We start from the raw sequence: 19168 nt of genomic DNA, 5'->3' as shown, positions 1-19168 counted from the left end.
CCTTCCTTCCTTCCTTCCTTCCTTCCTTCCTTCCTTCCTTCCTCCCTCCCTCCCTCCCTTCCTCCCTCCCTCCCTCCCTCCCTCCCTCCCTTCCTTCTTCCCTCCCTCCTAGGAGCTGTAGAATGAAATCCAGGTTGATATTGCCACTTCCTGGACAAAAAATAAAATTAGATAATTAGAAGTAAATATAAACAGAAGTCTCTGACCAGTGTATCTAATTTGTCTCTGCACATAAGTAAATAAAGGGAGTAAGCTGAGTTTTTGATCATAAGAATGAATTTATAATTAAAAAGCACCCAAAACTTACATTTCCATAGAGTTCTGTCCTTTCTGCTCTATTTTCCTAATAATAGCCTACATAGTTGGAAGGTCTGACTGTGTTGGTGGTAAACAAAATGGTTAAAGGTTAAGTGCCGAGGAGGTGGGAGGGCTCCGGTGGACCCCCCGGGGATCTGTTACAGCATTGTGCTGTGTAACGTTTTTGGAAGGCCTAGATATTGTGCTTGTCACGTGAGCGGGCGACACAAAACCCGCAGGGATGGTGGTGATGGGGAGTTGGACAGTCAGTTGCTAGAGGCTCTTGGCCAGCCGGAGCCTCGACTGGATCCAGTGAGATGATATTGTGTGCGGCCTTGCACTTAGATAGAAATGATGCATCTGTGTAGGGTTAAAATAGGGGCAGCAGCTGTGGCAGGCGCGTCCTGTCTTCCCATTCAATGTGAGCCTGGGGGGAGTCGCTTCCAGGAAAGGAGTCAGTCCTGCTCTTTGTTCTCTGCCTTTGTCAGACCACACCTGGAATATCAGAATCTCAGAAAGGACCTGGATCAGCTGGAAAGAGCAGGCCCTCACCCCTCACTCCTGGACTTTGGCAAGGGCTGCTTGCTTGGTCCAGGCCCTCCTCCACTCAGAAGCCAGAGTGGTTTTCCTAAAGCACAGGTCTGACCATTTGTCATCGCCTGATAAACCTCTTTTTGGCTTTTAAAGCCCTTCATGTCCTGCTCCCTTCCTAGCTTCCCAGCCTTCGTAAGCCTTGCACATACGCCTCCCCTTCCAGGAACTCTGAGATTCAGTGACACTGCCCCCATACCTGGAATCTTTTCCCTCCTTCTCTCTGCCTCCCCAGCTTTCTTCAAGGCTCATCGAAAATGTCGCCTTCATGAAGGCTTTCCCAGCCCCCCTCAGTGCCAGGACGGCCTCCCTGGCTTTTCCCTCTCTCTGTATCTTGGCACATGGCACGGTAGCTCCTGGAATATTTTTGGTGTTGCTCATTTGTTCAGTCACGTCAAATCTCTGAGCCCCTCTGGGGTTTTCGTGGCAAAGATACTGCTGTGGTTTGCTGTTTCCTTCTCTAGCTTTTACAGATGAGGAAGCTGAGGCAAACAGAGTTAAGTGACGTGCTTGTAAGTGTCTGAGGCCAGATTTGAACTCTCGTCCTCCTGACTCCAGACCCTGTTAATCTATCCCACTCTGCCACCTCGTGGCCCCAGTATAGTATGGCAATATAGTACGATATTCCAGCCACCTGGAATATAGTGAGTGCTTAAAAGCTTCTTGACTTGTTGACTACATAGGATTACCAAGGGAAACAATTATATAAAACACAATTATCAACATATTTTAAAGACAAGTTTCTGAGCTGGTCATGGTGACATGCATGTAACTGTGATTCTAGCTCCTGGGGTGGCTGAGGCTGCTGGATCTCCTTGGTTCAGGAGTTATGAAGTTTAATGGGTATAGCAGCAAGCACCCTAGCCTACCCAGGATGGCTGCTAGCACAGGTTCTTAGATCTGCTGTTCTAAAGGAAAACAACTCAAGGGTTAACAATCTTACTTTAATCAAACATATATATCATTTACCTAGTTCAGGGGGAAAAATCAGCACTCTGAACTTCAGAGACTACAAACAGACGTTACAAGCAGCCAAAAAGAAATACAGACAGAGAGACAGATCAGTGACAGGGCTTCCAGCTGCCTGACCCCTACGTCCATACCTAGTCAGTTACCAGAGAGGGAAGTACCAACATCTGGGTTTTTAAAGCCAGGGGGCTCCATGGCTGCCCAGAGTCTCATCTGGCCAAATCATACAACACTTCTCAAAGTAAGTATCCCATCAGGGTATATATAGCCTTCTCCTGGCTCAGAGAATGTCACAGCCCTCTTGACCCACTGCCCAATCACAAAGTAACAAGGTGTGGGCATTTCTGAAAAAACAAGCCTCCCATCACAGTCTCTATGTGACCACATTCAGCCTATTGGGGGGCAGAGTCTATTTTCAAATCAGAGAAGGTTATCAGAGTCACTTAAGCCTATCAAGGGGCCAAGGGGTAGGGAAGATCTTTAGATTCCCATTCCCATTACAGTGGGCCAGTATCAGTATTGTGAGCCCCTGAGAGTGGGAGTCTTCTAGGTTGCTTAAGGAGAGTTGAATTAGTCCAGGTCAGAAAGACGTCCCCATGCCAGTTAGAAGTGAGATTAGGCTTATGAGCAACCTGGATGAGATAGGGAGACCCAGCCTTTCAGGCAGACAAAAGAAATTCCCAGATCTCAGAAATCCCTCCCCTACCTGCCATGAACTCAAGGATCCCTTTGTAACTCATGGTTTCTCTGACCTAGAATGCTACATTCTGGCAAGATTTAATCAATTAACATCAAATAATTAGCACTTCTTTGAAGGAAAAATGACTTACTGCCTCTCTCTTACTGAACGATTTTTCTCTGTGGTAATAGCTGTCAAGGTGGCTTTGCTCTACTGTGAGAAGGTAATTGGTGACCAGGAAAACTTATGTGACACTATGGAAATGGGAATCGCTTTCCTTGTATCTTTGCCTCTGACATTTTGGAAGAGCTCATCATCCAAGTGAAGGCTCAGACGCCCAGTTCAGTCTGAAGGATACTTCTTAGGGGAAGCAGGTGGATGTTTTAAATCAGTCGCGTGTTGTGCGTTGATGTAAGAGCACCAGATCCATGTTTCTGATTAATGATAGGCAGCATTAATAAGTGCTTGAAGATCTGTAAAGTGCTTTACAAGTGTGGTCTCCTTTGAACCTCACAGCAGCCCTGGGGGGTGGGCACTATTGTTATCCTCATTTTACAGTGAGGAAAGGAGGCAGACAGAAGTGAAGTGACTTGCCCAGGGTCACAAAGCTGGTACGTATCTGAGGCTAGATTTGAACTCAGCTCTTCCCTCCTCCAGGCCTAGCTATGGGCATTGTACCACCTAGCTGCTAGTCATCTTTTGAAGAAAAAGAATCAGCAGATGCAAATTTAGAAAAGGTTAATCCAGCTTCATTGGCACAATGTCTTTTCTGGTTCTGAATATGATTCCAGTCTTATTTATTTCCACAGTCACAGCCCTTTCAGGCAACACAAAACCAAAGACAAGCATGAGATTGACCGGATGACGCTCACCGTGGTAAGGAAGGGAGCCTACCTCGTTTTCTGTGAAAGAGGGAAAGGCCCCTAAGGGAGAGGGCGCTCATCCAAGCCTCTGGGGGCTGGCCTCCACAAGGGAGCAAGCCAGAAGAGCATCGTCCCGAGGCCAGAGGCCAAAGCCCCTCTGGCTAAGAGATGGGAGAGCAGAGACGGTGCTGTGGCCCGCAGGCCTCTCCTCCTGCCTCACATTTGTGATAGCCCCTGAGAGGGGTGCTTCCTTACAGAGCTCCCCAAATGGGCACTGATGTGCTTCATTTCATGTCTAGCTGCGGCCTTTACTTTTGTGGTTGTGCCTTATCTCTTTCTCACTTTGCCTTTTGCCTGTAGAATGTGGAACTTCCAGATGCATTTTCCCCTGAATTAAAATCCCTCTTGGAAGGATTGCTACAGAGAGATGTCAGCCAGCGACTCGGCTGCCTGGGAAATGGGTAGGCACTGCTTTCTCTGTGTCTTCCTGTCTGTGTGGCTCCTCCTCAGCCTCCTTGGTGACTTGGGGTTCTCCAGTGTTGGCTTTATTCACTGCTCTGTACTGAGTCTGCTCTGATGTGAAAGACTGTAGTTCTCTGAAATGGCCACACAGCACCCCTGGGCTCTGGGGGGGGACTTTCACTTCTATCATTAAGCACAAATCTCATTTCTATAGTTGTTTCCTCCCAACAACCCTGTGAGGTAGGTAGTACAGTCCACTTTACTGAGTATTTATGAAATACTCCACTGTGGGCCTAGCACTGGGGAGAGAGAGAGACAGAGACAGAGAGAGGGAGAATGGAAATCTGAGTTACTGTGGCCCTGAGGGTGCCACAGGGAAGCTCAGAGGTGGTTTGACGAAATTGCTTTGGCGAAAGGGATTCATCTTTGGACATTTGGGATGAGATAGCTTTAGGGCTTCCATTTTGAAACATCTAGTGGTCAGTTGGTGTGAATGTACAGATGAGAGGACCTAGGGTAGGGCTGGGGAACCTGTGGCCTCAAGACCACACGTGGCCCTCTAGGCCCTTGGGTATGGCCTTTTAACTGATTCCAAGTTTGACAGAACAAATCCTTTTATGAAAGGGATTTGTTCTGTGAAGTTTGTATTCAGTCAAAGGGCTGCACTTGGCGACCTAGAGGTCCATGTGTGGCCTCGAGGCTGCAGTTTTCCCAGCCCTGCACCAAGGTGATGCACAGAGGTCTCTGAGCCATCTGCATATAGCTGGTAAGTAAATCCAAGAGAGTGGATAAGGTTACCAATAAGAAGTATAAACATCTCCCAGGTAGCACAGGCTGAGGGCATGGACAGTGGGGAGGAGGGTTGGGGATGGTGGCCCAGAAAAGGGAAGAGGAATAGGGACATTCTGAAAGAATGGGAGAGGCTTGGGCACCAGGGAAGGATCCAGGAGGGAGGAAGAGATTAAAGAGGAGAAAGTGGGTGATCCTTAGGGGTGCAGTCCTCTGGAGAGGGCAGGAGGGCTGGGCTGTAGGACAGAGGAGGGCCTCGGAGTCAAGGAGCAGAGAGTGGAGGGAGATGCTGTGAGGATGGGGCAGGGTGATGTAGGAGGTTTCAGGGGTGTCTATACCGGCCCAAGGTGAGCAGCATTCCTGCTGTCACAGTCAGGCCCTCTCAGGGTCTCCTCGCAGCGTCTCCTTCCATCCTCTCCTCGTTTTCATTTCTCCCTGGGGAGATCAGGGCTCACTGGCATCCCCAGAAGGGCACCGGCCATGGTCTTCCACAGCACCCTGCACAGAGATGTCACGTGCTGTTTACTGACCACTGACCGCCTGCTGCACACTCGCCATTGTTGGCAGGAGGGGCCCTCACCATCTGCTCTCTGCCATCGCCTTCATCTCCCCAGCCGGCAGCTGTTCCTCACCAGCCGCCTGTCATGGCTTCTTTGGGCCTAATGGAATTTGCAGCTTTTTATCAACTTTTATCTTTGCATCAAGACTTTTCTTTGAGCCTGATGCCCTTCCCAGCCCCCTTTTTCTGGGCAGTTCTTTTGGGAATCACTTGCTCATTGGGAATCACTTGCTCATGTTAAGCCATAGCCCTCACCCCTACCTGACCTTAGGCCTTCCTAGTTACTCTTTCCCTCCCCTAAGCAATACCTGCTCTCCTGTCTGAGAACCTTGAACTCTCAGTCCTAGCCCTGAGCCCAGCCTTTTATAAGATTAGGCAATGGAAAGATTGCTTCCTTTACTGAGTGCTGTGACCCACCCTTAATGCAAGCAGGGCCCTGGCCCCATCCTAAATGATTGCACCTTGTGAATTGAGTCTTCCACCTGACCCATTCGGAGCCCAGACCCAAATGTGCTCAGGCCTCCCGGAGGCACTGGCCATGGGACCTGACACTTCCCTGCTGCTGCAAGGCTTCCTCTGTCAGATGATCCCTGACTTTGATTGGTGGGCCATGCAGCCCACAGGGGACTCCTGCAAATAGCATTTGGGGCAAAGGGACTTGTGAATGAACCTCATTCTCACCCTCCTTGTCAACCTCGCTTTGTCATCACTGCAGGGCCTTTCACAAGCATCCAGGGGCTCCTGCAGCCTCTCTGTGCAGTGCAGGGGCTGAGGTACTGAGTGGGGTGGCCCGTTCCTTTGTCCTGGGATGGGCCCAGCATCCTCCTACTTCCCACCGTTCCTAGTGTTTAGGAAGTAGCTAAAATCCGTTACTGATGACTTTGTTTTGCATTTCAGTCTTTTCTGGAAGTCATCTCCCCAGCCCCCCAACCTTCCCTTCTGCCAGTAACAACCTCAGTAGTGAGGAGGAGGAGGAGAGGAACCAGAGCCCCTAATGGAGGGCCTCCCGACTGTCTGTGGAGAGTAGGGAAGGCTGCTGCAAGGTTGGGGAGGGGGGGTCCCTGTTTACGTTCGTCCTGATCATTGTTGATGTGGTTTTGGCTCTGCTTATTTCATTCTGACAGGCATGTTTGTTATCATTCATACTATTTATTTTTTCTCTAGTGCAGAGGAAGTAAAAAGCCACATATTTTTCAAAGGAGTTGACTGGCAGCATGTCTACTTGCAGAAGGTAGCCAGCCCATCGTAAGACCCTGTCCTGTTTTTGCTTTCTCTTGCTGTGACCCCAGATATGATATCATGGCCTGAGGAGATTGGAAGGCACCTCGGCCACCCTCCTCCCTCCACTTCCTTGTCTGTTTCCATTCCTCCATTTAGCTTTTTTGAATTACTCTTAATACTCCAGGGACTGGGATCTCATTGATTAGGAAGAGGGCAGAGGGCAATCCAATGTAAATTCCATTACATTTAGGGGAATACTAAATTTAATGAAAAATAGGCCCCCAAACCCCCAGCTTTTTTTAATAAAATATTTTATCTTACATTTGAATAATTATATGTTGTAATCATGTGTATGAAATGGTGATTTAGGGAAGAGAACTGAATTTGCAAAAGCCAATTTTGGCCTAAAATAGCCATAGACGTCAAATTGAAACCCCTTTTAGGTTGTTGAGAGACCTGCTTCAGTTTGTGTGTTGTGAGAAAGATTGTGGTGTATGTGTGTGTGTGTGTGTGTGTGTGTGTGTGCATGCATGTGTGTGGTGTGTGAATGTGTGTGTGTGCGTAGCTATCTCAGTCCATATAGAATAAATATTATATCTTTTAGAATTGACTTTTATCTTTTACCCAGCACGACACCATGTGATATTGGGGCCTGAAACCAATTTTAATGTTGATCTTGTGGATTCTTGCTATTTGTGAGCTTCATTAGCGTTAATCACTTCATTAGGGCTGGAACAAACCCCAAGAAATCATGAAAATTATAATTTCGGAGAGTGCTCATTTTTCCAAAGGACAAAAGTCTCTACAAAGGAAGAGAATTTAGGTTTATAACATTCTAATAATAATGTTGGCATCCACATAGTGCTGTGAGGTTTATAAAATGCTTTCCTCACAACAATCAGGTGACAGTATGTAGGGCAAGATAGCCTTGTGCTCATTTTACAGACAAGGGAATTGAGGCACTGAGACCCAGAGAGGTTAAGGGCCCCCATGTTTCCATAGCTAGTCATGTTGAAGCCTAGGGCTTGGACTCTGATCTTCTCCAGCCCTGGTGCTCATTGTCTCTCCTCCATAATGGCCTTGAGAGGGTGATCTTGGAAGCACAATTTTTCAAAATGTAATCTACTTAGAATTGAGTTAAAAGGAGTTTCCATGCTTAATGACTCCTGAACTCCTTGTAATGGAGGCTCCCAAAATAGGTGGTATTCACACTTTCTGGCTTGTGGACATTGCATCATCTTCTCTTTGCAGTTCTGGAGCAAATATGGTTCGGAAGATAAATTTTGTTTCATTAAGATCTGCCATCTTAGGGACCCAATATTATTTTAAAAAATCAGAACTTTAGAAATCAACTCATTTAAAAAAATTTTCATTAAATATTCTGAAAAGTGAGGTTCTTTTTGTTGTGATCAGAATAAGCAAGTATAAGAAAAAAATGCACCACGTGATTGTTTTAAACTTAACATGTAACACAATAGTTCTCGTCCTGCAAAGCATTCCTTTCTGTTGCCACTTGGGAACTTTTGCTGTGATGTCCCCCCACTCACATCGCTCCCCACCCCCAAAAAATGCACGTACTGGAAAACACAGCTTGCTTACTGTCTCGCCCTGCTCTGAATTTTCCAGTATCCTCCTCCTCTGATCCCTCCCCGGGGTGAGGTGAACGCTGCCGATGCGTTTGATATTGGCTCATTTGATGAAGAGGACACCAAAGGCATTAAGGTACTCACGTGTGTGACTTAATTCTTGCTCTTACTTAGTTGGAAATGAACTGCATTATGTTGCCGTTTTAAATTCTGGTGGGATATGTCTTACCATCATTACCAGTATCTTTGACTAGAATTGAGAAATAATTCTAATGGTGGATATTATTATTCCTTTATATCTGCTTATTTTTGATGAAATCAGAATGGTCTGATTACTTTTAATTTGAATTATAGTTGGTTGAAATAAAACCTCAAGTGTTTACAACACAATAAAATCCCTGCCAGTGTGGGACGTAATTTGTTCTGGGTAAGCTCTCAGTTATCAGAATTCTTTGCTCTTTAGTTTTCTCAGGCTGAGTTAAGATCAAGTACATAGTGAATTGCTATGAATCATTTTGGAGTTGTCAGTCACCAGTTAAGTAATCACTACTTTTAATATCTTCTTTTGAATCTTTGATACTTTAATATTATTATTTTTGCAAGTAGAATCAAGACATTTTAGATACCTAATCATAAGAGAAAATGAGTTTGTTAGCATTTCTTGGTAAACTTTTGTCACTTAATATCAAAAAATGATCATCAGTTACTGTGTTCTCATCTTCTTCATGTTTACTGGTTCCATCTGTCCCCAGATATCCTAGATAATTAGGCTCACTTCCTTACTACTCAGAAATAAGGATATTCCTGACCAGGACCCTTATATTTGCAAGATTTTTCTTTTGAAAGGTGCATGCATTGGTACAGGGAAGGTCAAAGCTAACCAGAAGAATGCCAGAGATTATCAGGGGCCAGTAGTGACCCTACATGTGCATGAGGGTGAGAAGGTTGCTGAGGCAGAAAGCTGAACACTGTCCTGGAGGAAACCTGAGACTAGAAAACTGTAGCAGAGCAGTAAAGGATCATGGTATATACGTGGCAGAGACTTAATGTGGCAGCAGGTGAGTGAGCATCAATAGAGTTTGCCATAGGGGATTTCCGGTTGGAAGAACTAGAAAGTTGAACGTGTGTCTCTGGAAGAGCCCTCACTCCTGGGAGGTGCTCACTTCGGCTTTACATTATCTGATCTCAGCTCTGCCCTCACTGCTGAGAAGCAATCCCCTCCCCTCCCAGTCTCATCTCTATCACGCTCAGATAGGAGCTGTTCTACATTCCTTCATCTCTCCCTAATGCTTCTTTACCAGTCCCACTCCTTTCCCATCAGTGGAAGACATCCATTGTGAGCTGTTTGTTCTCTCCTATTCTACATCTTAAAACACTTCCACTTTACCCCTGAATCTGTTGCTCCTGTCTGTTGAGATGACCTTCTCTCTCTTTCTCTCTCTCTGTTTATACCTTGGACCCTACTCCCTCTCTGTTTCCCCTGGGACCCCGCCCCTTTGATCATCTTCCCCCCCTCTTTTTCCTAATTTTAAATCCCTAATTATTTACCAGCTCCTTTCTATAAATATAACCTGGATCTCCTCCATCACTTAAAAAAACAAATCACTTGACTCCACTGTATGATCTGGTTATCATCCTCTCACCTATCTTTCTTAGCTACATTCTTAGGAAGGACTATTGATACTTTTTGCCTTCACTTCCTCTGGTCTCATCTAATTTTGCATTCATTTGTAACATGGCTTCTAGCTTCACTACAGAACTGAAGTTACTTTCTCTAAGATTACTGATAATCTCTTAATTTCTAAGCCCTTTGCTAGGTTGTGGCTTCCAAGGGGCAGGAAAAATGTCCCACTTCAATCTGATATCTCAGCATTGTATTCAGAGCTCCTGAAATTCTTGAGATTGTAATTCAGCACTTGGACAGCTCCTGGGTCTCATTGACATGGCTTATGGGTCCCTACCTGCCTGTCTTTTCAACCTGTCCTGTTTTTGCTCATCTCTTCTAGTAAAGCCTCTATTGAGGAGCTAGCCTATGTGGTGAAACCATTTCTTTCTGAGCTTGCCCAGGTACAGCAACCCTTGCCTATCCTTCTGTTTTCTCTCATCGTGAGAGGCGGTGTGGTATAATAGGAAGTGCACTGGACTGAGATTTAGGGGAGATGTGGTCGGGATCGCAACGTAGTGAGGCACACAGGACATTTAAAAGATAGATTTCTATTTCGTAGAACAGCTTACAGTTGTTGAAAGCACTGACTGATTCCCAATATGCAGTCTGACGCTCTCCTTTTCAGTTCTAGGCATAGCTCATTGGCCACAATCTGTTCTACACATAACACCCTCACTGAGTTGCTTGTCCAACACCATAGCTCGGAGTGGACAGTGACTGTATTTTGTGTTTTCATGTGTGGATTCTTCAGCTGATCCTTTTTGAATGATGTGGAATCTCACTGAGGATTCCCTGCCCCTTGTACTTCACTGGCTCTGATTCTGAGCAGCAGCCCATTTAACCTCTTAACATCATAGCTTCCTTCTCAGCAAAATCGGGTCAACAGTGCCCACAGCATATACTTCCTTCCCAGGGTTGTCGTGGGGCTCACGTGACAGAGTACGTGTAAAGCACTCTGTACAGTAGGGGTTACTCATTCTGTAAATGGCGGCTTTGTGCCATCAGCAGGGGATAGGACAGCTACATCTTTAGGAGACCCACCTTCCCTTTGGAGTTGTGCAGGTTAGGAGCCCCTTGGAGGGGGAACCCTAGAGATCCCAAGTTGGTGCTTCTGTTGAGATTGTTAATCAGAGCTGTCAGGGTCTATGTGTGGTGCTATCTGTCTTTGTTTGGTGGAGTGTTTAAATTTCTATTTTTGCCATAATGTTTTGCCTTTTTTTTTGTTAGCAACAGTGAACCATCTGATTTTGTATTCTGTGCATCTTTCAGTCTCTTGTGCGACTAAAAATGTGGCCTACTATAGAAAAAATTAGGAGGGGCCAGCCTGTTTGCTGCTTTCAGCAAGGATACTATTGAGAGGGCGTGTGTTTGTGTGAGAGTGTGAGTGTGTGTGTGTGTAGATCATTGGCATCAATATTTCATTGAAATGAAAGAGTACTTCATAACTGTGAAGAGAAGGCCAGAATAGGGGTCAGCAATTATTGATGTCTTCTCTGTCACCTTTATTTTAAATACTATAAATTATTTACTAGGGGAACTGGTTTTTCCCCCTCTTTCAGAATATCTTTTCAGTTGAGCCTTTAATCCTTTCAAAATTGTGTCACTTCTAGGAGCACAGAGTTCATCAGTGTTTACTTGATCTGGCCCAACTCGAGTTTTACTTTCCTTTTGCTTCCTCATTATAGCTCATCAGGAACTGCGGTGATAGGAGTCCAACCAGTCATGATTCCATTCTTGTTTATTAAGATAAATTATTGTTACCAGAAAATGCTGGCAGTTTGGATCCTCTTTTTATCTCCTTGCTGTCTTCCTTCCAGTTTCATCTGCAAATACTCTGGGCATAATCTGGCTTCGTTGGGTCCCATTTCAAGCTTTCTCTAGACTTGTTATCCACTCTGTTGCTCTGTAATATTTTTGAGGGGATTACTTGGAATCTTCCTCCATTCTTCTCTATAATCTTTTATAAAGGATTTATATTCCAAACCCATGTTGGTCATGTCTGCCGTGTCTCTTCATAGCAAGGAAATAACATGTTTACTGGTCAGGAAAGATTCTGGATTTGGATTCTTTTGTGCTCTTCATTCTTGTGATTGATTTACAATGGTTAAATGTCTTTAAAAATGGGAATAATTTGAACCAGTATCTTTTCTGTTACCTGTTTCCATCTAGTAAAATCATTAACCTGTTTGAATAGGTTTGGTTGGAGCTATTCTAAGTTAACTGTTTCTTAAAGCTTTATTATTTTAATGTGGTGATGCTTCTTGATATTTGCTCTAATTATTCAATAACCTACGTGGGGCCTTGGGGCGGCTAGCTGGCACAGTGAATAGAGCATTGGCCCTGGAGTCAGGAGGACCTACGTGGGGACTTTTCCTTTGCCTCTCTTTTTATCACCCTAGTACTTGGCACAGGTCCTGGTTTGTAATAGATGTTTCATACAGATTTATTGACTGACTGGTTGACTGACAAGGTATCTGATTCACACATGACTACCAGTAATTTCCTATTAGTTAAGACACAGATGTTCCATTCATTGTGATCACAGGACTGGAGGTTTTGCTCTGGAAGGGATGGTAGAGGCCATATAGTCCAGCTCTTTCCTTTTCCCTGTGAGGACACAGGGACTTGTCCAAGATTAGACTTAGGGTCTTTGCATCCATCAGCCTGCCCCCTATGCCATGCTGTCTCAGTGTGTGTGAGCTGCTTCAGCACAGCCCCAGGGCCTTGTCAATGCTAGGTTCTTAATGTTGTTAACAGAATCTTGTGTCACTTTTTGTTCAAAACCCAAGACAGTGTTAGATAGCAAAATGAAGAGTTTGGAGCAAGAGGCAGGATGGCAGAGTGGGTGGTGAGAGCTGGTCTTGGAGCCCAGCTCAGCTTCTCACGCCCCCGAGCTCCGTGATCTTGGGCCTCTTGGAGAGAAGTGGGGGTTACAATGATAGAGAGAGGGAGTTTCCCATCAAGAGTTCTCCGTGTCAGGGAAATCCTAGGTCCTGTCCATTGCCAGAGGAGAAATATCACTGACTCTACACATCAAAATGGGAAGCTCTTCTGTGAGACTGCTCGTTCTGTGGAGCTGACTTGGATTCCTGAAGCATAAGCCAATGAAGTGCAAGCTCTGACAGGTCCTAACAAGCCCTGAAAAGCCTAACTACATATCAGGCAGGACAGGGCAGGGCAGGGCAGTGGGCTCTTTTCAGAGGAAGGGTCACTGTTCTTCAAACCTCTGAGCCTGAAGAGCTCTCAGGGCAGTCTCTGCATGACTAGGAATCCCTCTGTAATGTGCCCCCACAGTCCTCTTCTGCCTCTGCCTCTGGAGGCAGCTCCTTCCACTCTGGGACCACTCTCAGCATTAGCAAGCGGCTCCCTTCTCAGTCTGTCACCTGCCCTGGGGCGTTGGTCTGCCAGTCTGACTGAATTAGGAGAGGCAGCCACCAAGTAAGCAATGCCTTTGGACACGACTCACTGAACCCTGGATGGCAGTGTGGAGGGGTTCCAGCATGCATCAGCAGGACATGTGCCCACTGTGAGAAAATCGTGCCTATTTCAAGTGTGGAGAACTCTGGGATAGAGAAGAACTTGGCATGGGCTTGGCCCCTCAGACTCATGGGGACGACTTGCTGATTTAGCCAGATGGCTTGAGTCTTAGTGTTTGGGGTTGGGGTTTCTGTTGAATTCAGTTTTCTGGTTAACTGAAGTCGGCTCAAAACTTTTAGCTCTTGTTCCAAGTACCAACAAATCATTTTATAGAGCTGGAAAAAAAGCAACACAGTGAGGTTCATCTAGAAGAACAGAAGGGAAATATCAAGGGAATAAATGAAAAGAAAATGTGAAGGAAGTGGCCTAGCTGTACCAGATCTTGAACTGTGTGATAAAAGAGGTGATCATCAAAATAATCTGGTACTGGCTAAAAAAAAAAAAGAGGTCAATCAGTGGAACAGATTAGGGGTGATACATTGTAGTAAATGACAGTAGTGATTTAGTGTTTGGGAAAACCCCAAATCCAACCTTTGGGACAGAAACTCATTATTTCACAAAAACTGCTGGGAAGACTGGAAAATAGCATGGCAGAAACTAGGTATAGACCAACATCTCACAGCGCATACCAAGAGAAGCTCAGAATGGGTACGTGATTTAGACTCAGAGGGTGATACCATAAGCAGATTGGGAGAGCAAGGAATAATTTACCTGTCAGATCTATGTAAAAGGGAAGAATTTAGGACCAAACTAGATGTGAAGAGTATTAGGGAATGTAAAATGGATAATTTTGATTATATAAAATCAAAATCAGTTTTGTAAGCACTATATTAGTTAAATCAGGATGTTCCAAGACCCCAGGGTCTCTGTTGTGACAGCAGAAGGCTCATTAGCAGAGCTGTTGCCCCAGAGTACATGGAGTTAAAGAAGTCTTTATCTCGAGTTTCTCTAGCCCAGACTCTCAGTTTGCAGAGTAAGGTAACAGAGGCCAGAGAGGACAGGTGACTGCCCCAGCTTGTGTGAGGCCTTCCCACTCCAGATTCAAGTGTTCTTTCATGTTGGGTTTGTAAGAGCTGATGCTGGGCCAGGTCTAAAGCCTGGAGCGGGGTTTTCTGAATCAGTAGTTTATGTTTTCTTGGCAAATTTCAGTTAGTTCCTGTTTCTGGCCTATGCCACCTTCTGATGGATGGAAACCTCACTGTGGCCACGAGAGCACTTTCAGTCGTTACCTTTCGTCCTTTCAGGGCTTTCTGCAGGAAAGGTTGGCCCAAGCATGTGCTGGTGAACTGTGAGGGCAGGAGTCTGTTAGAGCTCTAGGATAAGTCATGGTCCTCAGGGGCTCATGGAGCAGCTGCTAAGTGTCTCCCTTTGTTTTTTATTACAATCAGCTGCTAGATTGTGATCAGGAGCTTTACAAGAACTTCCCTCTGGTAATATCCGAACGGTGGCAGCAGGAGGTGGCTGAGACAGTCTACGAGGCCGTGAACACAGACACCGATAAGATCGAGGCCAGGAAACGGGCCAAAAGCAAGCAGCTTGGCCATGAAGAAGGTAAGCTCATCCACGTTTCTTGGGACATGGTTTATCTCCTGAATTCACAAGTCTCTTGGTCCTCCTGTGGTTCAGATTTTTGTATGCCTTGAAATCATCTCAGTTAGTGCAGTTTTTGCTCAAATATCTCGGGCTCCTACCCCCTAGCTCTCAGACCTTTTTTTACTTCTCATTTAGTCAAAAGGAATATCCTGATGCCTGGTGCTGTCTTCCCTGAGCCCTAAGCACGGAGCCCCTGGAGCAGTTCTCAGTGTACAGTGTCAGCCAGTCCACGCCTTGGCTCAGAAACTTTTTTGTAGCTCCTATTTATTTCCCCAGTAAACTCTAGCCTCCTTAGCTGGACAGCAGAGCCCCTCTCACCCCACAAATAGGCTCCATCACAATTTACTTGTCCTGTCTCCCGCTGCTTCCCACACCCCGGGTGTGCCTTATGCTCCAGCCACATCTTGAACATACCCCTTCCCTGATGGCTGGCGCACAGTGTGGGACCCTCCCATTGCAGCCGTGTCCTCCCTGAATGGCCTTGGTCTCTCCCTTCCCTGAGTTCCCCCTCTCAGGGCACCTCGAGCAGCCCTTTTGCCTTCCTTTGGTGATCACTGAGGGCATGTTCACCTCAAACACTATGCAGTGCTTCTTAAACTGTGTGGCAAAAACCTAGCAGCAGTGAAAGGCTTCTGAACATGCAGCAACCAGAACTAGTCAGAACCCAGCAGCGCTTCTGGCAGTGCTCACCCTCATCACATCTCTCAGCTTCCCTGAGCACATGGCTCATGCACCTTGCCCTGTGGGTGCCCTCCACACTGACAGCCCCTCTGGGACGGGAGGAGGAGCCATGAGTGGGGGAGGTCTGAGAAGCCCTCCCTGTGGGACGCTGCCTGCAAGCGGCACTGTGCCAAGCCCATGTGATTTAAAGAGTTTGGCCAGCATTTATAAAGCACCTACTGTGTGTCAGGCACTATGCAACTGTCACCTCATTGGATCCTCAGGCAGTGCTGTTATTGTTCCCATTTTATAATCGAGGAGACTGAGGCAGACAGAGTCGCCCATCTGGGATCTGAGGCTGAATTAGAACTCGGGTTTCCCAGATTCCACCTGGTTCAGATATAAGATGCTTAAATATTTTATTAAGTCTTGATACCTTTGTTTGATCTTTGTGGTGGGGCTGATCATGGGAGTTCAAGTTTCTGGGTGCTTTCATGGCAGCCTGGAGTTGTGGGGGCTGGCGGAGAGAAGTGGTGCCAGATTCATCTGCTGGTGTCAGAATGTGCTCAGAATGCTGGGTAGGACACTTCTTGTTGGCTCCCTGACCAAGAGTCAGTCTATGAGGCTTCTCTACCCAGAAGTCCTGTGTTCTCACCTTGTGCTGCTCAGACAGAGACACAGCACCGGCAGCTGGCTTGGCCGCTCTGTGAATGTCACAGGATTGTGGGAGCAGGACTGCAGGTGGTCACTTACCTTTGAAGGGGCTTCACACATGGTCTGATTCTTTCTTTTGTTGACATATGACAGTGTCTGGGAAATCATTTCTCATTTTCAGTCAGTCACCAAATCCACTGGCCTTTAAGCACCTACTGTGTGCCTTGGGCTGGGGGCTAGACTTGTGAAGCTCCCAGGGGAGAAATCTCCTTTTCCCAAGGCAGGAGTTGGGCATCTTAATTGGCCTTTTCCCTGTCCAATATGGTTACAGGACTGCCCAGAGTAGTTGGGGCCCCTGTTGGAGCCTATTGTCTTAAAAACCACACAGTCCTATTACCTGTATTGTTTGCTATTTACCAGTGACATCTTCCTGTGGTTCAAGCCTCACTAGAGAGGGCCCACAGGCAGCATTCAAAACCTCTGACCTAGAACAAACATTTTAAGGTGACATGTGATTTACCCAGGATCACACAGCCAAGCTATGTCAGAAGTGAGACTTGAGAGAGTAGAATCAGACTGGCTCTCTATCCAGTCCTGATTCCATGCCGCAAAAAGAGGCCCTGCCATCACAGAACTTACATTCAAATGGGGCAGACAACTTATGCAAGATGCAGGGTGACTGAGCAGGGAAGGTGCTAGCAGGTGAGTTGACCAGGAAGGGCCTCCTGCCAAAGGTGATGTTCAGGCTCAGCTTTGGAAGAGCCTCTGGGCTCCGGGAGGTGGACGCGTCATTGGGAAACACTCCAGAAATGGGGCTGGGCCAGTACAGAGGCCAGGCGTGGGAGAGGAGGGGGGACAGCGGGACCACACACCTGAGGCAATGGGGCTGGGCCAGTACAGAGGCCAGGCGTGGGAGAGGAGGGGGGACAGCGGGACCACACACGGGTGTCCCCTGATGCCGGGCAGATAGGGCAGAAGAGCTCTCAGTAGCAAACTGAGGGGGCTACATTGGGTTCCAGGGTAATGGGGAGACATGATCAGACTTACTCTTTAGGAAAATCACTTTGGCAGCTTGGGGAAGATGAGCTGAACAGGGAAGAAGTCTGAGGCAGGGAGACTGGTGGAGGTGGTGAGGGCTGCCATTGGAGCTGGCTGTGCGGGGAGAAAAAGGGAGAAAGAGACAAGAGATGGGGCAGAGAGGGAAGTGCCGAGATTCGGCACCTCAGTGAACACAGGGTGCCGGAGCGAAGGGTGGTCCAGGGAAGCTGGGGAGGAGTGGGCTTGTTTGGAGTCGGAGATGCCAGTGGGACTTCCATTTTGAAATGTTCAGTGGGCCATTAGTGATATCAACCTGGAGCTTAGGAGGGAGACTGAGGCTGGACAGACTAGGTCTGGTGTCATCATGATGGAGGTGATCACCGCATGAGAGTATAAAGGGAAAGAAAGAACAGTGCCCACGGGAGAGCCCTGGGTTCATCCATGATGAATGGGCACAGTGTGTGTGAGTATCCAGCAAAAGAGCCTGGTGGTCAGAGAGGGGAGAGCAGGGTCCCAAATTCATAATGGATCAAGCACCCAGGAAGAAGAGAAAGTGATGGAGCGGTGACAGGTGGCAGCAAGGTCAGGAGGGGTGAGGCCTGAGGGAAGGCCTGCACCGGAATGAAGAGCTCAGGGGCCCTGTGCAGAGGAGGGCAGGTCCAGGCAATGCTGAGGCTGGCAGCCAAGAAGACAGTGGTCGGAGAGGAGAAGCAGCTAGTGGGGACGGCTTTCTTAAGGAGTTTAGTTGAGAGTGGAGGAGAAATAAGTTTTGTTTTCAAATTCTCAGTAAAGTTTTTTTTTTTCTAGAATGGGAAATTCCTTTGAAATTATATCAGGATTGTGAGCAATGTTTAATAACTTGGCAGCACACATTTATTTTGTATGTGCTTCTGGGCAGCTAGGTGGCTCAGTGCGCAGAGCGCCAGGCCTGGAGTCAGGAAGAGGAATCTTCCTGAGTTCAAATCCAGCACCAGACACTTCCTTGGCTGTGTGACCCTGGGCCAGTCAATTCACCCTGTTTGCCTCAGTTTCCTCATCTGTCAGATGAGCTGGAGAGGAAATGACAAATCACTCCAGCCAAGAAAAACCCAAATGGGGTCACAGAGTCAGGCATGACTAAAAATGACTCAACAGCAACAACATATGCTTAGAGGGATGCCCATTGTCTCTCCGGACAGAATGTAAGCTCCTCAAGGGCAGGAAGTATTCTGTGTTAGTCTTGGTACCTTGTGTGATGCTGACGCATGGTAGGTCTCTCATGAATTCTTGTCGGTTGCTTGTCTATAACACTTTAGCTCTTGTAATGTGAGTTTAATTTGTGGAATTGAAATTTTCTAAGAAAAGTGTTAATCTGTCTTTCTTTGTAAATAACATCTTAAAAACTTCCCCTCCTCCCCCAGAGCTTTTCTGATTTGTTTCTATCTTATGTTTTCACAGATTACGCTTTAGGGAAAGACTGTACTTTACATGGATACATGTTGAAACTGGGAAATCCATTTTTGACGCAGTGGCAACGTCGTTATTTTTACCTCTTTCCAAACAGACTTGAGTGGAGGGGGGAGGGAGAATCACGGGTAAGTCCCTTGTTTTTCAAAGATCACAGTGACATTGTGAATCCCAAAGGACATTTTGATGAAGTATACTTCAGGACTAGTGGTGTGCTCGAAGGCTACGTGCACGTGGGTGCTGAAATGAATGTGTACACCGAAGTAGATGTGAACTGGGAAGTTTAATGCCCAAATAGCGTTGTTTAAGCTATTTTGAAATAAAACAATAGCCAAACTGTCCTTTTCAGTAAGTCAGCATTTATTGAGCACCTACTTTATACCAAAGACCTATATTAGATATGAAGGGTAATCAGAGGAGATGGGAGAAGACATTGCCGCTTCCTCCCAGGAGTTTGGGAAATCCCGGGGAGACTACAAGGTCACAGATTGAGAACTAGAGGGGTGCACTGTGGACCTTCACAAAATGTTTTTTCTTCAACAAATGAATGCATGATTTTTCACTGCCTAAGTCCTGATTCAGATGTCGGCTCTTCATTCTGAGCGATTGTCATTTCAA

At 46.5% G+C, this 19168-nt stretch overlaps 1 protein-coding gene across 6 annotated transcripts in view; it reads left to right on the top strand.

The window, feature by feature from the left end:
• The window catches only part of GRK3 (G protein-coupled receptor kinase 3), a 462068-nt gene that overhangs the window by 426219 nt on the left and 16681 nt on the right, over positions 1 to 19168 (top strand). For all 6 annotated transcript variants that reach the window (XM_069081792.1, XM_069081795.1, XM_069081796.1 and 3 more), the window contains 6 exons: positions 3346 to 3412; positions 3760 to 3860; positions 6374 to 6440; positions 8057 to 8152; positions 14548 to 14710; positions 18542 to 18678. In XM_069081792.1, the coding sequence (XP_068937893.1) occupies positions 3346 to 3412; positions 3760 to 3860; positions 6374 to 6440; positions 8057 to 8152; positions 14548 to 14710; positions 18542 to 18678 (631 nt within the window). The remainder of the gene's footprint in view (positions 1 to 3345; positions 3413 to 3759; positions 3861 to 6373; positions 6441 to 8056; positions 8153 to 14547; positions 14711 to 18541; positions 18679 to 19168) is intronic.

The sequence above is a fragment of the Petaurus breviceps genome, unplaced genomic scaffold, assembly GCF_028583685.1.
Source record: "Petaurus breviceps papuanus isolate PSGF00001 unplaced genomic scaffold, PetGlider_PUasm1.0 99, whole genome shotgun sequence".
Lineage (NCBI taxonomy): Eukaryota > Metazoa > Chordata > Mammalia > Diprotodontia > Petauridae > Petaurus > Petaurus breviceps.
Note: the sequence above shows the minus strand (reverse complement) of the source record. Positions and strands in the feature narration are given on the sequence as shown.